The sequence below is a fragment of the Sprattus sprattus genome (genome assembly GCF_963457725.1).
Source record: "Sprattus sprattus genome assembly, chromosome: 2".
Taxonomy (NCBI): domain Eukaryota; kingdom Metazoa; phylum Chordata; class Actinopteri; order Clupeiformes; family Clupeidae; genus Sprattus; species Sprattus sprattus.
In genome coordinates, this window is record NC_137921.1 from 47,318,906 (window position 1) to 47,331,316 (window position 12,411).

A 12,411-nucleotide genomic window follows, 5' to 3' on the forward strand; every position below is an offset into this window, starting at 1 on the left:
AAGCAGCCAAGATGCCCTTGGTTTCTAAATTCTTATTACGCACCTTCTGTCTTTTGCCAATAAAGTATATGACTTTTATTATACTCGGTTGCGCACAATGGCAGCTCCGTTTCTAAACATGAATTGCCATTCACTGGCACAGGTATTTAAACATTCAATCAAAATATGATGGCTTACAAGCAGACATTTTAGGACGACTCCGGGTGCACGAAGAGGAAAGCAAGCAAGAGCAAGAAGAAACACAGGAAAAACTATAGGGCACTTAAACAACACACTGACTCTTCAATCGCTAACTAAAAAATAACATTAAAACAAGAGGGGAAACACCAAGACAAACTTAGAACATTGACCAGAATTTACCGCCAATTACATTTACACTTAGAACCGGTGTCACTTGACTTAATTGCCCCCTCCTTGCAGATCAAATGTCCCCATTGACCAAGCAAACAACTCAAAGCAGTGCTCTCTACCACGGGATGAGCCTGCAAGGGTTTCTGCTTGGAGGGCCACTGGGGACAGAGAGCTTTGGTCTCAGGATGTCTGACTGAGATGGCGGTCCAGGGCTGTAACTGACCCAGCCCTATTGTGACATTATTCCTCTCAATTTACCTCAATGGCATTTGATCATTAGATCCAGATGCCATTAATTCACCCGTGCCTCAATACAAATTATTAATTGTTTTATTATTATTCATCTGTAGTATTGGTCAAAGTTTGAAGCATTATACAAGCAAGAAGCTTTCCAACTGTTTTAGACTTTAATGTGGATATTGATGAGTACATGGCTTCATCCTGTCAAGACAATTTCATTGTAATATGTTGCGATGGCTTAAAAATGTAACATTTTAAATGAAACACACACTCATTATCCTCACACAATATAAATACACACTGAGTTCACAAACATATAAATAAGCATCTCATAGATTAAAACAACCATACAGGCAGATTAAAGCTTATAATAATCATCATACAAAGAGTGTCTATTGGCACATATTGTGTACAGATGTGATTTAAAAAGTAGGATGCGACGTACACTCTTATTTCTAGAAAAAAGAATTACTAACTATCAAATGCTTATCATTACATCCTGTGAATAGAAGGGCTATATCATGTCTTTTTTATAGGTCTACTGTGTAAGACCATCCAGAAATGCACCAAAGGAAATACAGATATAACACCACAGATAACATTCATGAGGGGTATACTGATGCCTGAGACACTAAGATTACACACACCGGTGACTTTGGTCAATGATACTACTGGACATTTATATAAAAAAAAAACTGACATGAAACAGTACTGGGCTGTTGACTCTGGTTGTAAAGGCTTGTTATGTGTATAAATGTTTAAACACATACACATGTACAATCATGTCACATCGATGATCGCAACCACTTTGGCATACGCACCCAAGGCAGGTGCTGGTCTCAGTACAAATGATGCAGCTCAAAGGAGGGTTTAGTCCGTAGGACTTCAAGTACCAGGAGGTGCTGATAATTCCCATCTGAGCGGGTGTAAACCTGATGGGTATGATTCTAGCTGTGGCATACATTCTAATTAAGAGAAAGTAGCAGCAGACATGACTGTTTTGCCCACTGGCCCGTCAAGTTAGAATGGGGCGATGACTGAATCAAAACCTATCGGTGTTCATGAGGGAAACAGGTACTGTCCACTCCACACATCCGTACACTGCCGAAGCTTTTCACTAGTTATCAGGGGTGTCACATACAATGCTTTGACACATATGTATAGCATACAAAAGAAAACACACAAGGTACATTGGAGGCTTTTTGGTAGTGGCAGTGGTACTGTGCTGAGGTGTATGTAAAGAATGCCAGGGGCACCATAGCTCCACCACGGGCCGTTACGTTTAAGGTAGGATTCATGTCGGCACAGACGCCTCTGAATTGGACTGAGTGCAGAACTGCACGTGGAGCAAGCACACATTAAATTAACAAAACCTCCAATAAGAAAAAGACCTGAGCTACGTAACTTTGATAGGAGAAGAAACATTTCAGATAATTTAAAAACTGGACAGAAGACGAGTACAAACGCAGTCTCCTTACTCCCACAATTCTTCATGTAAAGTAAAACAGAGGACTGGCAAAACAGACACATTTTCCTATGTGATATTAGAAGTATCTCAGTTATTAGAATACTTTAGCTAAGGACGTAGGTTTTGTTGTAGCTACTCGAAATACACTGTTGTGTGTAACAAAATGGCTACATTCCCAATCAAAAACAACCAAATATAGAGACTGAATCAAAGGTTTCTTATTTGTGCATTTGAATTAAAATGCACACCAGCTGGCTAGCAAACACTCACTCATTAGCATTCATTTCCAGGTATGTGGAAACAAAATTAAAATGTACAACAGCATGCTAGCCTCTGAGTACTACAATTTGACATCAGGAGTAGTTGGATACACACTTATGGTTAAGACATGTCAATGTTCATATTAACATCCTCAAATTACAGTCAAAAGTCAAATAAACACACATCATATAAATAAGCATTGAGCACTAGCTCTTTTAAAGCAACATGGATGGATCCGTGATAGCGGTGTTGCTGACAGAATGAAAAAGGTTGGTATCATTAGGGTGTCTAAAGAGACTTATTTGAAAAGTATTATGAATATATTTGTACAATTACAAGATCATTTTCTAAATGAAACTGGCTCAAAACTGACTTCAGAGGGTTTTGGATCACCACCTGGCCCTAAAAACAATGTCAGTACTAGTCCTATATACTGGCACTGTGTGAGCAATACAAAGTATAATTTCAGCTCAAGTCTTTCACCTTAAATATCACTTAACTGGCATATAAAATGTTATTCTGCGCATTCATGGAGTTTGTAATCATGTTGTTACATCCTGGGGCCTCTCCTCTCATGCAAACGTTTGTGCTATTGATTTCTTGTGTCTGGATAAGTGCTTCCTATCTGTAATGGCAGTGAGACTCCATGCAAAGTTTTGTGATATTCCGTGATGTCGGCTGATATGTGATGAATGTGGTTTTTATACTTTCAGGACTGACCCGCTGTACATGCACTATCCACTAAAGCGGTGCTCTGAGAGAGGAACAGCTGTATTTTCTGGATGCTGCAATAGATGGCACCATGCTGACAACTTAAAACTCAGCGATAGCTCAAATCATGACTCCAATCATGTATCCAGTGTATGGAGCATCCCTCAGATGATAATCTGTACCACTAGTTGTTTTATTTTTTACAACTTTAAATCTTTGCCCAATTTCACACTACCCATGGGGGGCTGACGTGTGTAGAAGATAATAAGGTCTGTGTGGGAGATTAAAGTAATTGTGTAAGACAGACATGAAGTCATGTGATATGAAACCAAGCTTTTTTTTTTTTCACATTGACTTTTTTCCCCTGTATCTATGAACCATCTACCATCTACGCGTTCGCAAATCTATTGAACTACTGACAATGTACACAATTATGAGTACATGTCCAACTGGAAATATTGTGAAATACATTGATGACCCAATCAAGGAGTATCAGAATTTGGGTACTGGAAGAAACCTACTTACAAGCCAAGTCTCATACAATAAAGCTGCTTCTATTGGCTAAAGGGGAGGCAGTGACTCTCATTCTGCCCATGCATCCTTCCCTCGCTCCCTCTGTTTCTCTTTTGCTCTCCGTCATCCTCTCTCAGTTCATCTGGCCCAGGTGAACGGAGAGGAGGGGATGGGGTGGCAGGAACTCCTCTTGGTTGTTCTTCACCTCTGTCTGGCGTGCCCCATTCAAGTCGGAACCTAGGGCAAACAATTCATCATTGTCATCGGCCATGCCTTTTAACCTCTAGAGGTTTTATTCAGTAGGCCTCTCTTATTTTTTTTTTTAAAAGGTTACTTTATTTCTAATAAAGCATAACAAAAAAAATATAATTCCAATGTAGTACAATATGATCAGGATTTACATTTACTTCATACTAACATGTTGTCCTACCGTAACCATTTTTAGTGTGACCCTGAATCCCAATAGCACCACATTTAAAGTGTGACATTAAACACATGACAGACAGACAGGTGACAGACGAACAAACGGAGAGACACATAACCAGGCAGGTTGGCAGGGAGCAAGGTGGGGCAAAGACAGAACAGACAAGACAGGACAGGACTGGACAGCTAAACACATGGGATGCATTAGTTATTGAAAATAATGGTATATTGGGAGGTTACGGAAGAATGTTGAGAATGTTATTTGTAACTTGGGTGTTGGTGCGCTTGAATGTTGCTAGTGAGTGCCTATGTGTATAATGGTAATGCAGGAGGGTGGGAGGGGGGGGGGGGGGGGGCGGGAGTTATAAAGAATGGTATATTGGGAGGTTACGGAAGAATGTTGAGAATGTTATTTGTAACTTGGGTGTTGGTGCGCTTGAATGTTGCTAGTGAGTGCCTATGTGTATAATGGTAATGCAGGAGGGTGGGAGGGGGGGGGGGGGGGCGGGGGAGTTATAAAACATTAAAAAGTGGTGTCTGTTGATATATGTGGCTTATGGTTAGGTTTTGGTGATGTTTCCGTTTAATTTAGAAATGATAGAAATGGTGACCAGGTATTTTCAAAGGCTGGCATTTGCCTCCCTCTATGTGCGTTGTGTTTTTCTATTGCAATGTATTGTGTGATTAGATTTTTCCAGTGGTTGATGTGGCAAGATTTCTTTGACTTCCAGTTTTGGAGGACTACTTTCTTAGCGACAGTTAAAGAGATGAGCAAGGGGTTCTTGAATTTTTGCGGGATGTGGACTATGGAGATGTCACCAAGGAGACAGAGTGTTGTAGGCCTCTCTTAAATAAAAATGTGCATCTGTGTGTATGTCCTGATCTGATTAACAAAGACACACGTCATTTACAGTAAGATAATGTGCCTACTTTGGGAGACAAGGTCCATGTACTGGCAGACGGCATGAAGCAACAACCTGTCGTAGCTGGGGATAAAAAAGCGAAACAACAACCACAACACAGAAATGTGTTAGCAAGTGACCCTTTCCCCTGCACTTGATCAATCTTCTTGTGGCCAGAAGTCATTGCTTTGTGTATTCATGAGGAAAAGAGATTCATCAGCTTAAATTCCAAACATTTACAAAATGATGTATTCAGAATTCTTACTCAGAACAAGATCCCACAGGTTAGGCAAAGACACACTCTTACCTGCTCTGTAGATTAGTGATGTAAACAGAGTGGGGCTGAGCCCTGAAAAAATGCAGGAGATCGTCCTCCATGACCTCCAGAGCACCCTGAAACAGAGGGCAGGGGATTTGGTCAAAGAGCCCTTTGCTGTAGCGATAACCTGTCCTGATTCTAGGGTTAGGGCTGCCTACAGTCGCCTTATGGAGAGGGGAAATGGATCACTGTTTACTGAGGAACAATGCTTTTTATCCACAGACGCCTCAGGTGACATGTCTGTTTCCCATTCACTTTCAAGGCATTCTTATGGGTAGTTTTGCCTGTAGACTGATGATCCCCGAAGTCACCAGAAGAGCATAATGCAACTAAAGATGCATTTCCGCAAGTCACTCAACATCAGTCAGTCATGTTCTTTGCAGGGACAGCAGTGCAAAAGTAAGCATCACATAAAGGTGCATTCTGTGTCTCCAAAACACAACAGACTTTTGTTAATCAATACATTGTATGTAACAATGTAACAACTAACAATCTGATTCCAGTATATTCTATGAAAAGAACGCACATGTGCATATGCTTTCAAGACAGATGGGCTATAAATGCAGTGTTATTACAGGGAAACTGCGATGTCAGACATGTTTAAGTTCATAATTGATCAGTGCTGTAGTGTGTCAAAGGCAATGTATGAGCAGATATGCGGACATAAACTAACGTTAGTGCCCAGTCGTAGGTTGTTATTGGAAAATTTAGCTAACATTAGCAGTTGCTTTACACTGCGTTAATGAGTGGTTTGTCAAAGTACATTGTCACTTTGATTTTACACAACCAAACCATCAGATGGATTGAAGGCTTTAAATAATCCATAAATTTAACAATTAATTAATTAAAAAAATAAAAATAAAAAAGCAGATGAGCGCCAAAAAACAAGTGGAATAATAATAACAATAAAAAGATAAATAAAATAAAATAAAAACAATAATGCAAGGCTGAGTCTTGCTGAATTCACGTAAACTAGATCTAGATCTCTTGAACAGAACTTATTGGTGGTGAAGTGATGACTCACAAGTGGGATATTTTTACGCTTGAGACAGGCACGCAATCTGCGGTCAATCCTCTGGAAGCACTCCTGAGCACTGAAGGCAGGGTTGACTGCAGGGAAAGAACAACCTTCTGTTAACAATACCAGGTTGACACATAATACCACTTCAACTTAAATTGCCTCATGGTAATAATACCTATCCTGTGCTTAATTCAAGTCAGCAAAACCAGTAACACACAAAAAAGTGGTTGTGTAATGTTGACACAACATCAGTGTATGAAAGGTGGAGAATGGCGAAAATGTTAAACAAAGAAGAATGAAACAAAGGGAAAGGATAAGCATTTGCTGAGAAGGCTTGACCTACTCTCTCTTTGGTCCTTGGGTGGTTTATTGGCACTGGTTCTCTTGGCCTCCTCCTCCAGCAGAGCCAACAGCTTCTCCTGTTCCTCACCAGAGCGATTCATGAAATCACTCCAACACTGGGGGAGACACATGGACACATAATACATACAGTACATTAAATAAACCTAACAAGCATACAAAACAAACAAACATACAAAGAAATAACAAGCATACAAAACCATCCTGTTCACATAAAACCTTACATTCGAGTTGATACGATATTTTGTCATCCAGTGAAAGGTTCATGTGGTCCTTCGGTGAATGAGTTTCCATCCAGTTTGTATCATAGTAAGGTATCACCTAGCATACTTACATTATGCTAAGACATTATTATTTTACTTGTGATTGGGGACTAAGGTAATGAAATATGTTTAACAATCTAGTTGTACCTCAACATAGTTCCCATTGGTGCAGGCTTCAGTGAAGACAGTAGGGGCAGCGGAATCACAGACCTCGCCCTCTTCTTTGGAACATTCATCTTTCTCCAGAAGATTTGCCAGGTAGCGAGCTTTTAGGCATCACAATATCATTGGGTTGAGACCTTGTCTTACTGACATAATTTCTTTTGATCTAAGGATTTAATTTTAAGTATAAAATAGTATGAAACCAGTAAGCACACCATCTTAAGACACTGTAAGCCAACTTACTGTTCTCTTGTCTTCTGAGGCTTTTCTTGCCCTTTGCTCTTGGGATGAGGTCCGAGTTGCGGATTGCTTGGTTGATGAAGAATTGCTTCTTCTTGGCTGGGGAGACACGCTTGGCGGGAGAGTTAGGTAGAGATCTTGGCAACTCCTCGATCAGGCTAACAGAAGAACATATGAAAATGTGGAGAAAGATTGATTGGAATAATGCTTTCCTTTGAATACAAACAAAGTTGCAGATTGCCCTTCTATGGGGCTCTGTATACAATTAGTCTTTGTGAGTAAACAAGCAGCACATCGAACTCAGTCATATCCAATCCATACCACAGACGCAGGGCAAAAACATCCAGTGACAGGATGAAGGATCTCAAGGACTGCAATTCACTTACTGGATCATTATGGGTTCACAACATGATGTCCAGGCGGTCAGGTATTGCATTTATGACAGTGATTGTTGGTGTATATTACTTTTTCATGTGCAAGAAACAAAAAAGCTCTGAGCTTGGTATATAGCCTGGTCACAGCTGTAGTAGTAGGCTACACAGGGAAGTTTCTCAACAGCTGCAGAGAAATGGGTCCGTGGGTTTATATTTCAATGGCCCGCCCACATAGAATTATTTGCTCCCACAGAAATACAGTCGTCTCAGTAAGTATCAGATACTCAGCACAGCAGAGCAAACCACAACTGATACTGACACAAATTATGACTTGTCAGTGTTATCTCAACAGAACATTTCCAAATCTCATAAATATATATATATAATATTATTATCACTGCAGACAACGGGCGTGAACGACCAGGTCCAAAGCCTGCAGCACCTCAGTAACTAGCCAGGCAACGTTAGCTTAGCTTACCGCCGACAAAAAAAACAACAACTAACGTTGGTTTATGTTCAGTGTGCTAAATGCTGCTAATGAAAACTGTACTGTAAACTGAATCAGACTGGTCGTCTTACGCTTTGACCACCGAGACCCTTTACCATACCGAAGGGCAGTTCCTGTTTGTGGTGGGAACAGTAATTAGGGTTATAGTGTTTGGTCTGTGACAGTTATACAGCTAAGATGGAGAAATAAGCTTACTAGCTAGCTATCTAGCGGATAGGTGGGAGGCTAATAACGTTGATGTTAGCGACCAAACAAGCTGCTGACAACAAGCCAAGATCGGCGCCTACACAGATGAACTGCTACATGGAACAAAACAGTTGATGCATGCAGAGCACAGACCAAAACAAAAAACAGACAGAATACTAGCTAGCTATGCTAGTTGTCCTTTGCTGATTGTGTTGTGCTAACGTCACTCTCACTCACATAAAGTCCCGTTCGTCGGTGTTGTTGTTGTCGTTGGTCAGCACAACCATCTTAATTAAGTACTAGACTAAATCCTGTACAAATAAATACACCTTTGTTGGGCGACGGACTACAAAGTTGTTCCTAAATGTAACTGTAGGTAAGCTAGCCAGTGACAGCCTTTAGAACCGTAGCTCGATTCCTGTTCCAAAGTTGGCTGCAGCCGACACTGACCTACGAGGAAGCGATTCAGAACGAGGCTGTGCATCCAAGTGAACTAGTGTGTTTTGAAGAGAAGAGATTTCAAAATAGCCTTCGATTCTTTTCAAGATGGGGTAAGTAAGCTAGGAGCTACTTTCTGTGAATTCTGTCTTACTTTAATAGTCAGGCGAGATGTTAATTGTTTATGGTTATCCCTCCAGATTTGAGAATGGAATGGAAAGAATGAGAGGAAGAAAGAAGCAGAGGGGGAAAGAACTGAAGAAGACAAAATCTCAAGCACCTTTCGGTCCATGTAAATTCGTTTGTGATTTACTCATGGTGAACCCAGTAAAATGTGCAACGAAGAATGGACAAACTAATCAACAGAAACCCTTGGTTACTGAAACTTTGAGGGGAAAGGACTCAAAGACCAGTAGGCCTACCGAATCCCAGTTAGGGAATCCATACGCAGATAAAAGTGCCTCAATTTTGAAAATCTCGGTCGACCTTTGGCCTGTTTTAGCCATGGCTATAGAGCCCCTTAAAGTGGATCAAACTGAAATCACTTATGATGACCTAAAAAATGGAGATGGTGGACACGGACAAATGTCGACGGACAAACAGCGGACAGTCAGATCAATTCCATTTGTAAAATTACACCCATTGGAATGTAAACCCAGCAAGAGTGATGGGCATATCTTGCTACCTCCACTGAAGTCCTCTATTATTCAGCCATTTAATTCTGATAAATACTTAAAACAATACAGTTCTCTGCCACCCATTGCCGTGTCAGAGAAGTGCCCTGTGGATTTTTCTCTTGCTGAATCAAAACTGGAAAAGGATCATGAAGAGCCAGAGCCAAGATTTCTGAAAACCGATTCAGTCAGGAATATCCTGGGCCTAAATGTATGGGCTCTGGTGTCATTTTTTAAAGTTCAACTTACCTTTAATGATTTAGGTCAACTCATCTTTGAGTATGTAGTTGTTGTACGGATGAAAAGCACATACAACTGATATTGAATGCTTCCTGTTTTCAGATGGCATCGCAGTTGCAGCATCCTGACATTTCTGTTCCAAACATCCAAATGCTCCTTGAGAGGGTGGAGAGGCAACTGGACAGGTGAGTGGGTTGTTGTGACACAGATCCATTGGTTCAAATGAATTACTTCAGGTGATGGGTAAGGGGGTGGTGAAGTTTTCTATGAATTGTCATGAAATGTTGTGGGAAATATTATAAGATTCATATAGTTTGTATTTTGATTGTTAACAGCCCCGATATCAAGAAGCCCTAGGGTAGGTTCAACATTATGTTTGCTTTGGTGCCATGTTACTCCCCTAAATATTCTTATTCTCCTATCCGCTTGGGGCCGATCAGGTAGAGAGGTAGAGGGGAAGATGGGAGATGAGCAAATCAGAAGTGGGCATTTAAAGGCACCCAGTGCAACTTTTGGGCAAAAATAAACATTCAATTTCTAGTCTTTTTTACACGTAGTAAGTTTTAATAACTCCATACCATTACATATCGACATTCAAGGAGCAAAGATGAGACGTCGTTGTGTGGTGAGAACTGATAGAAAATCGTAAACAACAACAATCTTTATTTATTGGTGCCAGCAATAAATAAAGCAGGATTCCCGTCTGCAATTCTCAGAGTTTTCCGAACGCGTGACTTCACTATTTGTGAGCGCATGGTTCTATTTCATGATGGCGGATCTAAGTTGTTCCGAGACGAAGACGAAGAGAAAGCGTGGTCGACCTTGTGTTTTCACGACACCACAGAAAAAACTGTTTCATAACTGTTTCATAAGAAGCATATGGGTGTCGTGTGCTCTTGGGCGACACATTTGACGAATGGAGGAAGCTAAGCGAGAAGATCGTGCTGCAGAGGGACAGCGAACTTGCACGTGTGCTGTTGGACAGGCCATAATAATAATTCATTTTGTAAGTACTAACAACTGTATTCAATTTCAGGCATGAAAGTACTAACAACTGTATTCAATGCATGGGCCACATTTGCGAAATATCATTGTGTAACATTCAGCAAATACCTTAGAACAGACAGCACTGCCTTGCGTGTTAGAAACTCCGGAAGCGTTCGGGACTCATCGGAAAACTCTGAGAATTGGCACCAATAAATGAAGATTGTTGTTGTTTACGATTTTCTATCAGTTCTCACCACACAACGACGTCTCATCTTTGCTCCTTGAATGTCGATATGTAATGGTATGTAGTTATTGAAACTCACTACGTGTAAAAAAGACTAGAAATTGAATGTTTATTTTTGCCTCGAAAGTTGCACTGGGTGCCTTTAAAGTGGATTTACAGTATGCTCGGAATTTTACTATTATAAGAATGAGCAAAACTATGAAGCAGAAATCTTTGTCAATAATAGTATTAATTTACTTATGGGTAAATAGACCGGCAAATGTGTATATAAGATGTATATATACCAAAAAACATTTTCAACTCTGTATTAAGGGAACCACAGGGAAAATGTGGTGGTTAAGGACATAGAGTCATAAAGTAACTTTGAAAGTTTTGTGAGTAAAGGAAGACTTCGCTTTGCTTATGGCAAAGTGGAGAAAAGCAGGGTCAGATTGACTAGAGAGATGACAGGGCAATTTCCGAATGATTGCGAGTCGACTGTCCCAGTGAGCGCCTAAGTGCAACTGCAGACTATACCCGAGGAACATTCGAACCAATTTGCGGCCACAAGTCAACTCAATTTGCCTGAGTACACGGAGTTGCACTTGGAGGCAACTAAAAAACAATTATCCTTCGAGCAATTTGGTTTACAGCACTGTTGGCCATGAAGGTATTTTTCTGTAAGTTGATGCATATCCCAACAAAGAATATTAGTTACTCTAATAGTAAGCTCTTTTAATTAAAAACTGAAATACAGTCACATATTGACAGTTTATTGTTTGTTACTGTGAATGTATTGATAGATATATACTTTATTAATCATAATGAAAATTTAGAAATGTTCCCATTTTTCTTCAGGGGCAAAGTAAAACTTCCGGAGATTAAGCTACCCCATACTGAAGGAGAAAAGGCTGAGATGTCAGCCAGGAAATCTTGCAGTCCTCCTCTCCATGGGAAGAATATGAACCAGCCCATTATCCTCCGTTTTCATAAGGAAACACATAATTTCCCCTGGTTTGTGAACACATCAAATCTACAATGAACCTATACATCCACTCACCAGCAGCACGAGAAACACATGAAAAAGTAGCACAAGGAAATGTTTAAATATTAAATATTTATTTGTAAATATTATTTTCATATAGACATACTGATACTGATAAATTACTACATCCACATTCAAGTATAGTATATAACTATTTTAACACATTGTCATTATTCAGTACATTCTATTTTATGTCTTCACATGCTAATGCAGCTTGACATGGTAACAGTTTTATTTATTTTTTCAAAAAAGAGGTGCAGCATTATGCAGTGCATAGGCTTGACCGTTCATCTGACACCCATGAAACCAAGAAAAAGCCTTTTCAAAATAGGTAAAAAATTTAAAATATAAAAAACTGACCTAATGAAGGCAGTGTCTTGATGGAGTAGTCTAGTGGAAGAAGTTATTTACCCAGATTTTCTCCTTGTCTCAAATATCGTGTCACCGTCATCATCAACACAATGTATGATGTCCAAATCTTGCCACTAAAGCTGACCCTAAC

General features: G+C 40.1%; 2 protein-coding genes across 2 annotated transcripts; one reads left to right on the top strand and one right to left on the bottom strand.

The window, feature by feature from the left end:
• Positions 1 to 752: 752 nt before the first annotated feature.
• On the bottom strand, positions 753 to 8,760 carry r3hdm4 (R3H domain containing 4). The gene is made up of 8 exons (XM_080860517.1): positions 8,540 to 8,760; positions 7,238 to 7,392; positions 6,980 to 7,098; positions 6,553 to 6,667; positions 6,213 to 6,298; positions 5,177 to 5,262; positions 4,898 to 4,953; positions 753 to 3,781 (listed from the first exon to the last, which is right to left on the bottom strand). Exons 1-8 carry the CDS (start codon positions 8,587 to 8,589, stop codon positions 3,678 to 3,680), a joined length of 771 nt encoding a protein of 256 aa, XP_080716643.1. The 5' UTR covers positions 8,590 to 8,760; the 3' UTR covers positions 753 to 3,677.
• LOC308382959 (uncharacterized protein) lies at positions 8,746 to 11,906 on the top strand (the record flags this gene model as incomplete). Its single annotated transcript, XM_080860516.1, has 4 exons — positions 8,746 to 8,853; positions 8,941 to 9,625; positions 9,757 to 9,839; positions 11,723 to 11,906. Exons 1-4 carry the CDS (start codon positions 8,849 to 8,851, stop codon positions 11,904 to 11,906), a joined length of 957 nt encoding a protein of 318 aa, XP_080716642.1. The 5' UTR covers positions 8,746 to 8,848.
• Between the last annotated feature and the right edge of the window lie 505 nt (positions 11,907 to 12,411).